This window comes from Microtus pennsylvanicus, chromosome X (assembly GCF_037038515.1).
Source record: "Microtus pennsylvanicus isolate mMicPen1 chromosome X, mMicPen1.hap1, whole genome shotgun sequence".
Classification (NCBI taxonomy): domain Eukaryota; kingdom Metazoa; phylum Chordata; class Mammalia; order Rodentia; family Cricetidae; genus Microtus; species Microtus pennsylvanicus.
In genome coordinates, this window is record NC_134601.1 from 37547975 (window position 1) to 37564917 (window position 16943).

General features: G+C 42.1%; 1 protein-coding gene across 1 annotated transcript; it reads right to left on the reverse strand.

Annotated features, from left to right (window-relative positions):
• Nucleotides 1–496: 496 nt before the first annotated feature.
• Nucleotides 497–5792, reverse strand: Pls3 (plastin 3). Its single transcript, XM_075956893.1, has 4 exons — nt 5689–5792; nt 5427–5550; nt 5110–5234; nt 497–753 (listed from the first exon to the last, which is right to left on the reverse strand). Exons 1-4 carry the CDS (start codon nt 5790–5792, stop codon nt 621–623), a joined length of 486 nt encoding a protein of 161 aa, XP_075813008.1. The 3' UTR covers nt 497–620.
• Between the last annotated feature and the right edge of the window lie 11151 nt (nt 5793–16943).

Genomic DNA, 16943 nt, shown 5'->3' on the forward strand with positions numbered 1-16943 from the left:
AGTAAGCAGACTTGTTGACTGTAATCAAAATATTCTTAAATGTACAAAAAATAATCATGTAGAAAGAATACTGTTAAAAGATACTGATTTTAAGAATAAACGAATGAGAAAAGCTTCTAGTACATTCCGCCCAGCCAGTTACTTCAGATTTTCAGCACTACAAAGTAAGCAAAGGACACTTCCTCTCCACATAGTATCTGACCACAGTTCTTCAGTAAGAACTGGTAGGTCTTGGAAAGCAAAATGGCAAGCTAATACTAGTCCTATCTACTCATGTAAGCAAGCCTCAAGAGATGGACATCCTAAGAGTGAAAAGATACATAGAGAGATAATACACAGTGACAGGAAATGTCAAGGGCAGCATTCTAGGAGGAGAGAGCAGACAGTCTGTTGTGAGCATGTTCGGGTGTGCTGGAAAGATCCAGCTGGCAGGGAAAGAGGAATTGCTTGTTACTAAAAGTCTTTCCAGAGGCTGTCATGATAAGCTAGTCTTGTTAATCAAAACTGAAAGTCCTTTAAATGGCCACAAATTCCTTAAGTCATGAGCACTTCACCTGGCAATAGCTGACTGGCTAATCATGCATCTGTGAGTAAGGTTGGTTGTATTCAGATTGGTTATTTTACACTCTCTTCATCCCCCTGCCCATCAAACATGCAAACACGGTCATGACCATCTTGGGTTTTACTTCCACAAGGTCTTCAGGGAGAGCATATACTCTGGCTCTGATTCTTCTAGCCATTGACACTGCATACCTAGATTTGGAAGAGACAAAAATCAAGATAAGAGTCTTCTTTGTCAAGGATGCCTTTGAATGTTTTTAACCTTTGAATCACTTCAAATTATTTTTTAGATTTTTTATGGTGTTTTCTCTGCATGTATGTCTGTGTGAGGGTGTTAGATCCCCTGAACCTGGAGTTACAGAAGTTGTGAACTGCCCTATATGTACTGGGACCTAACGCTAGGTCCTCTAGAAAAACAGACACTGTTCTTAATCACTGACCCAGGTCTCCAGCCCAAATGATGATGGTGGAGGGTCATACGTCTATTGGTTAATAAAGAAACTGCCTTGGCCCTTTTGATAGGACAGCAGCTTAGATAGGCAGAGTAGACAGAACAGAATTCTTGGAGAAAAAGAAAACCTGAGTCAGTCAATCGCCATGATTCTCTGACCTGAGATAGATGTAGGCTAGGTAAGCCACACGTCATGGTGCTACACAGATCATTACATATGGGTTAAAGCAAGATGTAAGAATTAGCCAATAAGAGGCTAAAACTAATGGGCCAGGCAGTATTTAAAATAATACAGGTTCCATGTAATTATTTCGGGTAAAGCTAGCCGCGAGGCGGAATGCAGCCCCGCCGCTCCTTACTTGTCATATTTATTTTTAGGATAATCATGTCTTTTAGATACATAGAGATTATATTTAGTATAGATAGTATAATCTTCAACCTCTTCAAAGAGCAGTAGAAAATGGCCTTTAATCTAACCTAGAATTCCATGCCAATGAGACACAAACACTCCTGGCATCACCACTCTACTCCCGAGAGAACGTTGAGCACCAAAGACACTCCACTGGGAGCTTGTCTTCTTGGCAGAACTGGCCTTTGGGTTAAGAAAAGCCCATACCTCAACTACTGACAAAGATACCAAATATCCATAAGTGGATGAAACAGGATTGTCTTATCTTGCCAAGACAAGGTAGGATAGTTCTAAAAGGTTTCTTGCCTTTAATAATGGTATGTCAGTTATGTTAGGCCTTAGCCAAAGTTGGTTGACTCAACATTGCAAACGAGACTTTGGGTGATTGCCCAGGTAGTCAGTTGTCTCTGTCATTTGTTGCACATTTTGGATATTTCTTGTTTGTTAAGTAATATTACTTCCCTTCTCAGATCTATGACGGAGTTAAAGATTATATAATTGTAGTTACTCTCTACATTATTTAGACTCCTTGAAATAGAATGTTTAGTATATTTATTATTTGTTCCTATTGTTATAGTTGTATTTGGTTTGGCTCTATCTTATTTAGACAAAAGGGGGAGATGTAGGGGAAGCCCAGCCAATCACCTTGCTTGTAGGGTGGGGTCCCCTGAGGATATTATTTACTTATAAATATTGTGGGTATGCTCCCCGACTTCCCTTCTGCTCTCCATGGGAACCTCGGTTTTGTAAGTCCTTTCCTTATTAAAGCTGAATATTCTATAATTTCTGTCTGCCGTTCACTTACGCCATAAGAAAAGGACACCATCTATTTCCTCTATTTCTTCTGGTGACTGGGATACAAAATTTCTATATTGAAAGTACAAATCAGGGAACTGGGCATGGTGGCACATGCTTATTGCTCTAGCACTCTGGAAGCAAAGGCTGAGGTCCAAGGGTCGCTGTAAGTTTGAAAGTAGTCAGAACTACACAGTGAGACAGTGTTTCAGAAAAAAGAAAGTACCTATTAATAATTACACATTTGTTTTCTGTTTTATTTTTGTTTGGAACTGATTTTTGAACTTATACTAAATCAAAACACGAGATTTATTTATTTAATTTTATTTGTATGTTCTCTTCATGCAAGAATGGGCACCACATGTGTGCCTGGTGATTTAAGAGGTCAGAAGAGGGCATTATATCTCCTGAAAGCAAAGTTACAGAGGTTTTTGAGTCACCATGTGGGTGCTGGGAACTGAACCCAGCTTCTCTGTTAGGAACAGCAAGTGCCCTTAACTGCTGAGCCTCCATCTCTCCAGCTCCAAGTTATGCTAAGTTTTTACTGTCTTCTATTTTGGACTTCATTTACTTATTTCTTCCAAATGTGGATGTGGAGTAAAAACAAAAGCTTGAAGCACTGATGTCATATAAAAATGAAGTGTGTGTGTGTGTGTGTGTGTGTGTGTGTGTGTGCAATTACCCAGGATGAATGCACAATCAATTAAAAAATTCTCTATTCCATGTAATGAGATAACAGATACTTTTCTTTGGTGAGTGTGATGCTGGGAATGGAACTCAGGTACTTTTTTATGCTACTTCCCAAACATTAAGTGCCTGAAGCAAAATTCAAGTGCTAAGGTCAATGCACCAGGTACTTCCAGATACTGAAGCAAGAGCTAGATGTGAGGATCTGCATGCTACATAGAGAATTGTTGGGCCAAGGACAGACAAAGAATAAGATAAAATGACTAAAATGTGCAGCTAAGAGAACAGGCAGAATCAAACCTCAAATGATTCAGAAAGCATTTCCAATATGCTGCTACAGGAATCTTTATGGATATTAAAATACAACGTTTTCAGTATAAATACTTTTCAAAGAATAAAGAAATGATGTGCATAATTTCCACGATTTTGAGGGTAGCATCTTTGCTCTCCTACAAAGCACTGCTGAGAACTGGTTATCATCATGTATTGATAGAGTTATCATGGGTCTCCTAGTAAACTAGGGCACAGTCTTGGTCTTTAGTGAAGAAGGGAAGAAATGGTGGAAAGACCTACATATTGCTATAATGTAAGAAACTTCCAACACTCAGGCTTCTAGTAAGGGATAGCAAGTGTGCCCTGCTGATTTGGGGACTAAAGAATGTAAACTCAACATATATTGTAAGAGTGCTTGACTCATAGCAAGTAACAAAGGCATAATTGGATAATATGTTTAAATAAATTAAAAGATATAGACAAACTCTCTAAAGTATGGTCAGCCATCCTTTTAAGTGTTGTCTTTGCCTTGTTTGAAGTTCATACATATTTGCATTAAATTGTCCCAATAATCCCCTAAAGCGGGTGTTTAAAATCTTGAAGGTCAGACACATTGCTAATTTCCTTTGTCTATTTGTTGATTATTTGTTTCTTGACAGTGTCACACTGTGTAGCCCAGGTTGTTGTTGAAATCATCATCTTCCTGCCTCAGATGGCAGAGTGCATAGATTAGTGCTATATGTCACTACATCCAGCATACATGGTTCTTAAAATGGCGTGGGTGGGGTCTAAGGATGGAGCCCAGTGCCTCATTCATTCATCCCAAGCCCTATACCACTCAGCTACACCCCATCCTTTCTTGTGTTTTTTCCTCTTTTAAGACTGAGTCTTGCTATTTTGCCTAGGTTAGCTGAGAATCTGCCCTTTTCTTAGTTTGTACCATGTGGGTACTGGGGATCAGATATTGTAGTAAGAACATTTACCTGCTGATCCATCTTGGTGACCCTTATCATTTTTCTTAAATTAATTTTAAACCTTTGAACCCTGTAAAATAAAAGTTTTCTTCATCTTTTTTTTGTGTGATGAACTGAAAGCTTAAAAATATTTCCCTTATGGGCTACAGAGATGGCTCATTGGCTGCTCTTCCAGAGAACCCATGTTAAATTCCAAGTACCTATATGATGACTCAAAACAATCTGGAAATCCAGTTTCAGAGGATAAAACACAGTCTTGTGGCCTATTCAGGCAACAGGCACACAAGTGGTACACAGGCATACCTGTAGGCAAAACACCCCACACATAAAATAACAATATAGGTGGAAAATAATATTTCCCCTCACAGAGATAAGATCACACCATATTTGTATTTTTGTGTTTGACATTCATCTCCATAGTCACCCACGCTGTTGCAAATGATAGAACTGCATTCATATAGAGGCTATATAGGTTTCATTGTCTTGTGTGGGCTCCATAAAGTTATTCTTACTAAAGGATAGAGGCTTGGGTATTTATGTGGAGGGGTAAAATGGGGAGATGTTGGTGACAGGGATATATAATTGGTGGTAAATAGTGAAGAGATGAAATGGTCAAGAATAGGCAAGCACAGCTAGAAGCTAAGTTCTTTGCTGTGTGCTCAGGAGTAGAGTGCAGTGACAATGAGGAGCAATGCTCAGGAAGGTGCTGTTACTATTTGCTAAGTGTTCTAAAATTGATTGTGGTGATTGATGAAACAGTGTGAACAAGGTCAAAACCATTAGATACTGTACTTAAATGAGTGAATTGTATGTCTGTGAATGGGATCTCAATAAAGCCATTCAAAGTAAAGAGATCTTTTCCAGATGCCATCACTATCCAGGGAGAGAACCGAAATTAGAGTGGATTCCCTGGCTATAATACCAGTGTTCTTCGTACGACATGGAGCAACTGCCCTTACTTGGCATTATTGTGCTTGTCATCTTCAGTAAGATTCCCGCTCTTAACAAGGTCATAATTAATGCAGCCTGGCTGGATGGCATCAATTAAATCCACAACTGCCAAACTGGAGCTGATCGTCTTGTCCTATTAAAAAAAGGGAACAAAAAGTCTAAGAATTTCACTACTTACAAATTATGTGCTCTTGATGTAAGCCTGGGCAAGGGAAGAAAAATCTTGGCATAGCTCAACAATAATTCTTACAAACAAACCCAAAGATATCCTTAAAATAATTGCTATTATCTAGCAAATATAATGTATAATAATCAGTGTACTGACCTTAAAACTCTGAATGGAAGTTGACTTTCCAGCTTCACTCAGTGTTCGGTTCACCCAGTTTACAATGATGTCATCATTCGCTTTCTGACCTTCTCCAAGATCTTCCAGAACATTAAGGGTGTATCTAAGGGAATCAGCAAAGAAAGTCAATCTATTTGAAGAAGAAAAATGCAAGCAACAGAGAAATGTCTCATGTACACTTTTATCATGAAGAGTTCATGGGGGCTGGCAAGATGGCTTATTGGGTAAAGCAACTTTATGCCTGTGTCTGACGTCCTGAATTTCATTCCCAGATCCTACAGTGGGTGGCGAAAGGTGATTCTCGACAGTTAATCTCTGACCTTCATCTGAGCTGGTATGAGCCATGCTATACTCACACACATACGCCTCATACCCTGTGCTTTGGCTGGTACCTACGCAGAATGAATGCTTTGGCTGTTATTTTTAAGAGATGTTCATTTTCCAAGTGGATGGGAAGACTGTAAGGGCCAGAACTCAGAAAGGAGTGCTGAGAAACAGCATCATCTGGACCTGCTGCACTTAGAACTTGACAGTGGCTGTGGTTGCCTGCAAAAGCCCCATACAGGATCATTGGCAGTTTATGCCACTGGGTGATAGGCAATATTTTATCATGAAGTGTAGCTCCTAATAGTATCCCATGCTCCAAATGGATTGTCCCACACTGTGTATATATGAGCAGCATTAATCGAACTCAGTGGGCTATTTTAGAAAAGCATTAAAGTAGGAAGGGGAAGTGGGGGAAATCCAGCAGGAGTTTGAAGGGCTAGAAGGGGGGTTGGATATTATTAGGGCTCATTGCACCATCTTTCCAAACTAAAGGTAGAATTAACAATTCATTCTGTGAGATGAAATGTAAAAGAGCCTGGATCCTAGCCCTGAGGGGCCATGTCTTAGAGTTTCTTGGCTGTGAAGTGACACCATGACCACAGCAACTCTTATAAAGGAAACACATTTAATTGGGTGGCTTACATTTTCAGAGGTTTAGCCCAGTGTCATCATGGTGCAATATGGTGGTTTGCAGGCAGACATGGTGTTGGAAAAGTATCCGGGAGTCCTATATTTTGACCTGCCAGCAGCAGGAAGTGGTCTGAGACACTGGATATGGTTTGAGCATATACGAGACCTCAAAGCCCACCCCAGCAATTACATACTTTCTCTAAAAAAGCCATTTCTACTCCAACAAAGCCACAGCTCCTAATAATGCCATTCCCTTTGGGTGCCATTTTCTTTGTAACCACCACAGGCAGCTCATGGGGCAAGTGCCAGAAGAGCTCTGGAGAGGAGCCCCATGCCAGTGGGCTGTAGCTGTCCTGTGATGTCCACTTACTAAGTCCTAGCAATGAAAAGCACTGTGCTCTCCCTCTCCTCAGTGAAGCCCACTGGTCCCCCAGCAGAGCCTCTGGGCCTCAGCCACACTCTCCAGTGGCACTCCTGGGAGCTGCCTTCATGGCAGGCACTGTGCCTGTCCCTCCTGTACGTCTGTATGCTTTACCCACGATAGGTATCTCTCAGTCTTTAAATGTTGTCTGTTCTGCACATGCGTGCTACATGGAAGGCTCTCCCTCCCCACCTGAAGAATCCAGGGGCTTTTCCATTTGGTTCTGACTCCACCTCATGGTTCAGGAGTCTTACAAACATGAGACAGAAAGCAATGCCCCAAGCCCCAATAACCCTCCCATATTCATCTAGTTAATTCTTCTTAGAGGTCCCTGGAATGAGAACGTATGGAGAACATATTTGGGGGAAGAAAGCATGGTGAACATCAGGAAAAAAAACAGAAAAAGAAAAGTGAGGCATGGGGATCTACAAAGGGAGGGTGGAATGGGGAAAGAAGTCTGTGAAAGAAGGGAAGTTCCACTGGGGACATCCATTCATGAGTCTCTCTTGGCCCAGGGGTGGCCTCAACTGGACGAGGAGTCCAGAAGAAGCTCAAAATGGTTGATCAGAACACTCAGAGGAAGAATGACTCAACCAAGAATTTGAAGATGGTGACCAGGACTCAGAAGTCAAGGAGTGGACATGCACAGATATTCAAAGCACAGGGTAAGGCTATAGTGGGACCTGCCATTGGAAAGGTTCAGGATGGTGGCATCCCTTAGAGCTGGCACAGGGGTGGGGGAGATTCATGGATTAAATATTAGGAGAGAGAAAGAATGTGGACAAGGGTGATAGGGGCAAAGAGAGGCAATGGTCTGCTGTGGCTGAGGAGTTTTTGGTAAAGGAACATAGCCACAGGTCATAATGTCATAGACATATGTCATCTCAGCTGAGACCTAAGGCAGAGAGAGGGTCTCCACCCATTAGATTTTATAACCTTAAGGATAACTAAGAACTTCCAAAGGTCTGTGTCTATGTTTATATCTACCTATTTGTACATTATTCATAGCTAAAACCAATCATTTTAAAAACTTTACTTAAAGGGAAATGAGTTGTTTGGTCATATAACTATATAAAAATGTATTTCTGAGCCAGGTAGTGGTGGCACCTACCTTTAATACTCACACTTGGGGAAGCAGAGGTGGAGAAATCTCTGAGTTTGAGGCCAGCCTGGTCTATAGAACTAGTTTCAGGACAGAAACCCTGTCTGGAAAAACAAAAACAAAACCCAACAACCACAAAGTATTTCTGAAGCAAAAACAAAATTAGAAGATTGGTGTCAATGTATGTTCCTCCAGGCCTCAGTAATGCCGGGCTACATTAGAGACAGCTAGAGTCTTAGAGTTAGTCCTGAATTCACACAGTTATGAGTGGATGTGGCTTAGGACAGGAGGAAAATCTAGCTTCACAGAGCCATGCAGTTGAAAGAGTGGGGTATTCTAATAGTCTGTTAGGGTATCTGTGGGCATTCATGCCTAACACTACATAAACAACCAGCCGGTGGTAGTTTCTTAAAGACTGAATTTATTTTTAGTTATGAGAGTGGAGGATATATGCGCATGCAAAAAAGAACATGTAAAGGCCAGAGCCACCAGATGCCCTGGAACTAGAGCTGCAGAGGGTTGTGATCCACACAGCACAGACAGGTGCTGGCAATAGAACTCCAGGCCTCCATATAGGTCTTATCCTAGCCACCCCAGAGCAGCTGCTCTTAGTGGTTAGCAATGAGGTAGATTTTGAATCCAATTTCTGGTGCTATGGTTCTATTATAATAAAATATGTTATGCCAGTTGAGTGTGGCAGCCCAAGCCTTTAATCCTAGTGCTTGGTCTCGTGAATGACATGTCCCCTGGAAACTCTGTAGCTCTCCCTTGTGGCTCTTTCAGAGCTGTGGTTGGTTGTCTATGTACCTCCTGTTTACTGTGAGAGTAGCACATGAGGTCACAGAGCAGATTGGCCTTGCTTTCTGCTCTTCTGTGCTTCTGTTTAAACAATTAACAAATCAGAACACAAGGGAGTATAGGGAGTATAGGCACTAGGAATGCTTATACCTGGGTCTATGCTGCCCTCTGCTGGAAATCCTTGTACTTGGCACTCTGGGTTATTCCTCTGGGACCTTATGCAGAGGCCTGGATGAGACAAAGTACTTGCCCTTCATGTTGTCTTTTAATCGTTATTGGACTCAGTTAAAAGGTAAAATACTTAGATGAACTAAAAATCCACCCAGGTGCTTCTGAAGCCTTTGTTCTTTACAATGAAAAAGCACAGAGAACAACCCCAAATGCCTCTTCATCTTTTTTATGAAACACTTGAGGAAGCAGGATCCCAGGCCCATGCTGACCACTCTCCCTCAGCTTATCTTCTGCCCTAGGTTGCAACTTCTGAGTTGGCGTGGGTTCTTGTGCTATTAGGAGTACTGCTGAGGCATTTTCGCTTTTTAAAAATAGTATTTTATTTACTCTTTTAAGATGTCATCATGTATAGAATGTGCTTTGATCTGCCCATCTTTTATTTGCCTCTACAACTTTCCCCACTTCCAGTCCCACACATCCCTCTCCCATCTTCCTATACAGAGTTCAGTTAATGCTGGGTGTGGGGCCAGTCATTGGAGCATGGCCAACCTACTGGTAGCCACACACACCCCATCACTTGCCAGCTGCTCTTGCTGAGGCATGCTGGATGATATATCTATATCCCATGGTCAGACCTCACACACTGTCAGTGTTTTGCAGACTTATTACCTCAGAGCCCCAGCCCCATCTGTTAACAGGGCTATCCTTGCCTTCGCCTTGGGAGGATGAAGTATGTGATTCTTGATCTTCTTGCTCTGCCTGTGACTTCACCTTCACTGTTAGGTACTTTCTCTTAGCTGAACCTATCCGACCAAAATGTATTCCCAATCAGACCAAATTAAAGATGCCCATGTTTAATAGAGTGTTCTAGGGTGGCCCCAGAAAAGCGTGGAGAGGGGAAGAGACAGTAGGGGATAAGCCCTCTCCCCACCCATGGGACCCCCGAATGTTAAGTGTTTTCTCTTAGATGAACCTCTTTGCTGACTCAAATAATCCCAATCAGACCAAGTCAAACTAAATTAAAAGATCACCTGGTTAAACACAGTGCTCCCAGGTGACCCCAGAAAAGCATGGAGAGGGGAAGAGAGGGAAGGGGAGACCACACAAATCCCCAAGGACATGTGTTCATTCTCTGGGGGTGGAGAGTTTAAATAGCCTGTGGGAGTGGTCTCAACCTTCCCTGGGATTGGGTCTCCATTTGGCAGGCTTTCTCAGAGGTGGAGTTTGGACTAAGGCAACTCCCAGGGGAGGTAACTTATGCCAGGAGCTGGGGTGAAGCCCCCAGGCAAACAATCCAGACTTTTTATACAAAGGGGTATTAGGGAGCTGAGGTGATGCTACTGACACTCACCTTGGACCACAGGTCAGAAAGAATGCATATCTTCTCTGGGTATGTCATCTTCTCAGGTGTAACCATTACCTTGTGTTTCTCTCTGTGTTCTGGAAGTATTCAAAAGCTGGTCTTGGGGTCACTAATTGATTTTCCTCTTTCCACTGCTCCACTTCCCTGTCAGGCTACCTCCATAGAAGTTCTTTACCTCAGGAAGTGGTTTTTATCTTTAATCGCTGCAGGCTCCTGGTTGTTAGCTCCCACTAAGGAGGGTCTTAACCAGCTGCTGCAGCTTCTTTAGAATGGAGCTGGCAGATGCTGAAGAGTCCCTGAAAGGCCTTCCCTCAGGTTTCATCATTAAAGGCCTTTGGCTGAAATGGGCAAATATTGATGTGGGAGTGTCATATATCAATCTGTTGATTTCATTGGTTAAGCAATAAAGAACCTGCTTTGGCCTCATAGGTTAAAACATAGGTGGGAGGAGTAAACAGAATGGAAGGCTGGGAGAAAGAAGCTGAGTCAGGGAGTCGCCATGATTCTCTTACTCCAGGCAGATGCAGGTTAAGATCATTCCTGGTAAGCCAGCTCTTGGGCTACAGCAGATTATTAGAAATGGGCTAGTCCAGGTGTGAGAGCTAGCCTAGAAGAGGCTAGATAGAAATGGGCCAAGCGGTGCTTAAAAGAATACAGTTTCCGTGTAATTATTTCTGGTAAAGCTAGCCGTGGGGGCGGCCGGGTGCCGGGGACGCAGCCCCGCCGCCCTTATTTCAACAAAATATGGCTAAGCCAAACACAGCACCACTGAGAATTCACCAGAAAACTACCCTTAGGGGTAGAGTACGTGGCTTTAGATGTCCTTGCAACTGAAGGGCCATCACATTTAAGGTACAAGGGGTACCTGTCACAGGTTAGAGAGAGAGAGAGAGAGAGAGAGAGAGAGAGAGAGAGAGAGAGAGAGAGAGAGAGGAGAGAGAGAGAGAGAGAGAGAGAGAGAGAGAGAGAGAGAGAGAGAGAGATATGCTTGTGGCCTGACCCTGCATGGTAGCTTGCTCCTTGCAGCACCATAAACCGCTACACTGCCCCTTCAACTATTGCAAGCATGTTCAGAACATCTTTTCTTTTTAGAGCTATATTACCACAGGGAATTAGCAAAGATGTTTCCATGGAGACAGAGAACCTTGAAAGATCCCCACACTGGGATGATATGCAAAGCTTCTCTCCCAGGGTTTATAATAGTAATTCAGGATTACCTGTAGCTCTGCTTCTCACTCACATTAGGATCTGACAGATGCAAATCCCCCACTCAAACTGCATAACAAACACCATTGCAATCTCAGTGGGCTTTCTAGGAAACTGCAAAGCCAAGATTTTGCCTCTGACCAGGTCTGCCTCGGGCTCAGGATTCTCATCTACTCTACCATATTTGAGAGGAGCCTGGAGACAGATGGGGGGTGTAACAGGTCACTCCACACCCTTATCCACTTGCCAGTCTGGCTCCTCCTAAACTAAACATCCTTTGGGGCACTTTGGGATAATCCATTGCCTAGTTCCCAGGAGCCCCTCCTCCCACAGTGTGACTCTCCAGTCTCCATGTTTCTGAAATAATTAATGATTCTATTTCTTCTTACCTCTTTCCACCTCTCCTCCTGTTCTTCCCTCCTACCTCATATATTTCTTCCTTCTCTTCCCTCTGTTCTTCCTTCCTTTCTTCTGTCTGAATCAAACCTCCCTGACATTTTCTCTTGACTCCTCTTTGCAATTACCTTCTCTTTCTTCCTCTTCACTCAACCCTACCCTTTTCTTTTCCCTTACCTTCTTTGCGCTCTTTCCTTTTCATGACTTCACCCTTCTTTCTCCTTCTCCTCTCTCTTCTCTGCTTCCCCTTGTTCCATATTTTCTTTCCCCTACTGCTCCCATTGACTCTTCATCCCTCTTAACTATTCTTCCCTCTTCTCCCCTTCCCTCTTCCTCTTCTATATTCTCCTCTTCTTCCTTCCTGTACCTACGCATATACTTAGTCTTCCTTCTCTTCATTCACTCTTTTGTCATTTAGCTTATTTTCCCTTTTCCTTATATTCTCTCTTTCCTCATCTTCTTCATTCCCTCCTCTTGTCTACCCTTCCTTCCTCTTATCTGCTACCTCATCTTTTCCTTCTTCACTACTATCTCACCTTTCCTAATCCACGGGTTTCCTTCTTCCTTCTTCCTTCCCTCTTATTTACTTCCCTTCCTCCATCTTATTCTCCTTCTTTCTTCCCCATTGCCCTGCTTCCACCCTCACCATCATTACCGTTTTTCCCACTTTCCATTTTCCCTCCTTTCTTCTCCCTTCATTTCTCTCTCCCCTCCCTCTTTCTCATCAATCTTCTTCCCTTTTTATTGAGCTCTACCTTTTTCTCTACTCCCCTCCCTTCCACTTCCCTCCCATCTTCAACCCTCCACCAAACTCCCCATAGTCCCAATGTACTCAGGAGATCTTGTTGTTTTCTACTTTCTACTTCTCATGCAGATTGGATCTATGTATGTCTCTCTTGGTGTCCTCATTTTTGTCTATGTTCTCTGGGATTATGATTTGTGGGCTGGTTTTCTTTGCTTTATATTTAGAAACCATTTTTTTGAGGGAGTACATATGATAATTGTCTTTCTTTGTCTGGTTTACCTCACTCAAAATAATGTTCTCTAGCTTCATCCATTTTCCTGCAAAATTCAAGATGTTATTTTTTTCTGTTGTGTAGTACTCCATTGTGTATATGTACCACATTTTCCTTATCCATTCTTCAATAGAGGGGCATTTAGGTTATTTCCAGATTCTGGCTATGACATACAATGCTGCTATGAACATAGGTGAGCACATGTTCTTGTAGCATGATTGAGTATCTTTTGTATATATACCCAAAAGTGTTATTACTGGTTCTTGAGGGATGTTGCTTCCTGATTTTCTGAGAAATCACCACACTGACATCGAAAGGTTGTGTACCAGCTTGCATTCCAACCAACAATGCAGAAGTGTTCCCTTTTCCCCACAACCTCTCCAGCATAACCTGTCATCAGTGTTTTTGATCTTGACCATTCTTACAGGTATAAGATGGAATCTCAGAGTGGTTTTGATTTCCATTTCTCTGATGACTAAGGGTGTTGAACATTTCCTTAAGTGTCTTTCATCCATTTTAGATTCCTTTGTTGAGAGTTCTCTGTTTAGGTCTGTAATCCATTTTTAATTGGACTAGGTGCTCTTTTGGTGATTACTTTCTTGAGCTCTCTGTATATTTTGGAAATCAGACCTCTGTCTGATGTGGGGTAAGTGAAGATCTTTTTTCATTCTAGGCTGTTGTTTTGTCTTGTTGACCTTGTCCTTTGCTTTACAGAAACTTTACAGGTTCAGGAGGTCCCATTTATTAATTGTTTCTCTCAGTGTCTATGCTGCTGGGGTTATATTTAGGAAGTGGTCTCCTGTGCCAATGTATTCAAGCATACTTCCCACTTTTCTTCTATAAGGTTCAGTGTGTTTGGCTTTATGTTGAGGTCTTTGATCCATTTGGACCTGAGTTTTGGGCATGGTGATAGATATGTGTCTATTTTCATTCTTCTACATGTTGATATCCAGTTATGACAGCACCATTTGTTAAATATGCTTTCTATTTTACATTTAATAGTTTTTGCATCTTTGTAAAAAAAATCAGGTGTTTGAAGACGTGTGGATTGATATCCAGGTCTTCTATTCAGTTGCAATTGTCCTACTGTCTGTTATAATCAACTTTTATTGTAATAGGTTTGGTTGTGGCTGTCAGTTATTCTGTTGGTTAATCTAGGTGTCAGCGAATCCAAGGCTCAGATAGTTGTTTCTCATGGTACAGTTAGTGCCACAGTTCCTGTTATCCCTCTGGTCACTCCATGTTCTTGGAGGCCACTGAGCACCCCAGGCTTTGCCTCACTCCCTTAGAGTTTTCTGTATCAGGCCTGCTCTTACCTAGGTTGTTGGTTTTGACCTTTTTCTGCAAATCCTGGTCTGTATCCACTCCTGCAGAGATCCCTGGCTGGGAGTTGGTTCTGCAAATGTCTCTGGTTCCATCTACTTCCTTGGAGTTCCCAGGCTTAGGTGCCCACAGACCCACAGATTATCTGGCTCAGGCTTACTTACTCCCTCAGAGGTCCCAGACTCATGCTCAGACACATTGATTTCTGGTTCCCAGCTATTCCCTTTAATTCACCAGTCCAAAGCCCAGTCCCACAGAGGTCCTGGCTCAAGCCTATTCCCTCTGATGTCTTAGACTCATGTCTTGCCCCTCAGAGATCTCTGGTTTCTGTCTACACCTTGGAGTTCTCTCCTGCAACAACCCTTCTCGGTGCTTTTTTCTCTTATCTCTTCCTTCCTCTTACCTTCACTCAACCCTTCCTCATCCCTTCTTCTTCTACTTTCTTGCTCCATCCACTTCCTTTTTTTCTCTCTCCATTTCCTTTGTTCTCTTTCCTCTTCTTTTCTTCATGTTCCCTCATCTTCACACCTTCTACCTGATATATCCTCCTCATTTCCATCTTTTTCCGTATTTCTTCCTGTTCTACACTCTTCTCTCTCCCACATTCTCCTCTCCCCTACACCCTCGACTGCCTTCTTCTCTCCTTTTGTGATCTTCCTCACTCTTCCTGCTTCCTCCTCATTCTTTTTCTAACCTAATCCCTACTCTTCTGATATTTCTCCACTGGCCTCCTTTCTCCCTTTTCTCCACCCCATCTCTTCTTATTTTCTCTGCCTCCTCTTTGATTCTCCTTTCCTTCTATTTACTTCATCTCTTCTCTTCTCTCTTTTCTCCTCTTCCATATTCCTACCTCTTTCATCTTTCTTCCTTTCTCTACTTGTTTTTCCTCTTGTCTACCCTTCCATATTCCTTCCATTCTATTTCCTCTTCCTTCCCCCTCCCTCCTCTTCACTACTTTCTCCACTTCCCTATCTCTTCTCCCTCCTCTCTTCTCTTCCTTCCCCCTACCTCTTCCCTCCAACCACTTCGGGTTTTACTTTCCATCCCCTTTCCTTAGTTTTTTCTCCCTACTCTTTTCTCCTGTCCTTTCCACTCCTTCCTCTTCCTCCATCCTCTCTTCTCCTTTTCCCTTATATTCCCTTTTGAGGGCAGAAATGATAGGACGCTTAACAAAAAAAAAAAAAAAAAGAATCTCAAACTAGCTCAGAACTAAGAAAACAGATAGGTGTTTATTAAGGGGTAGACTTTACAAGGTCAGGAAGTTCTGCTTGAACGATGGCTGAAGATCAGATCCAAAAGCAAACCGAACAGTCAAAAATGGGGCACAGTGGCAAGCAGAGAGGGAAAGGAAGCACCAGATATACTTCCACCTCCAGGTAAATATTTCATGATGCCACGCCCCAGTAGGCAGGTAGTTATTAGCTGTAACCTTCCCACAGCACCTCCCTCTTTCATTTAAGTAAGAGAGTTCTAAACCTACTATAAAATTATATACATTAAGAACAAATATCTTAGGCTAACTAGCTTAAGTCTTGTATAATAAATAACTTGGCCAAGTCATGAGAGGAAAGTAACTACATTTATCTAGTCTTCAACCCCATCAAAGATCCGAGAAGGGAAATAATGTTACCTGAGTAATTAGGAAGTGCAATCAAACAACTTCCAAAGCACGCAACAAATCACAGAGACAACTGGCTACCTGGGCAATCGCCCAAAGTCACGTTTGCAACATTGAAGCAACCAACTTTGGCTAAGGCCTAGAATAACTGGCCGATTAATTTTAAAAGCAAAAAATTTTTTAAAAACCTCTTACCCTGTCTTGGCCAGATTTGACAGTTCTGCTTATCCATATCTGGATACTATGTATTTTGTCAGTGGCAGAGGAATGGGCAGTTCCTTGCCCAAAGGCTGGTTTTGCTAAGAAGAAAGCAAGCTCCAAGTGGAGTGTCTTTGGTGCTCAACAATCCCTTGGGAATAGATCGGTGTTGCCAGTAGCAATTGTGTCTTGCTACCACAGAACTCTAAGTTAGATTAAATGCCACTTTCTACAGCTCTTTGAAGAGGTTGAAGATAATCTATTGATACAGAATATAATCTCTATGTATCTAAAGAACTTGATTAGTCTAACTATAAATATGTCAAACATAGATGATTATTGATCTTTAATTCTTAATACCTATCTAATGTAAAGACTAAGACAATAAACAAGTGTGCAAGAAATGAGGACAATGACCTCCAAATGTAAACAATGTATAAGTATCTTAATCAGAGGTAGAAATTATACTTCAATATGGTAAACATATATATATATATATATATATTATCAATACGTAAATACTTTAAACAGAGGTAGAAACATGCATGCATATAATATTCAATATAATTTAACTTTGTATCCATATACAGGCCGGGGACAAGACTGGGCTGTGTCCTGACAGTACAGTGCCCTCTGCCGGTGATGCAGTGCCTACAGGGCAAGGAGCCCCTTTGTGTGGAAACCAGTGATTCCAATTCTTCAACCTTGCTGGGCATCAAATGACCATGCAGTACGATTATAACTCCTTCAGGAAGGTCAGATGTGAGGAATGCTAACTTTCATTTCACAGCCCGTGAAGGATGTGGGATGCCAGGAAGTACCCTGGTATGTCAGTGTCTTTGGGAGTTTTTTTTAATATGGGGCACTGAGATACTTGAAATTTGTGTAATTTTCATCAGTTTCATAACTTAAGGTAGCTTGCCACTA

Bases quoted from the DNA above. Each gene is read 5' to 3' on its own strand.
- Pls3 (XM_075956893.1), bottom strand. From the start codon at position 5,792: ATGGCTCATACCAGCTCAGATGAAGGTCAGAGATTAACTGTCGAGAAT. The intron at 5,551-5,688 runs GCATAAAGTTGC...TGATTCCCTTAG, and splicing joins ATTCAGGACGTCAGACACAG to ATACACCCTTAATGTTCTGG. The intron at 5,235-5,426 runs GTCAGTACACTG...TTTTTTTAATAG, and splicing joins CTTCCATTCAGAGTTTTAAG to GACAAGACGATCAGCTCCAG.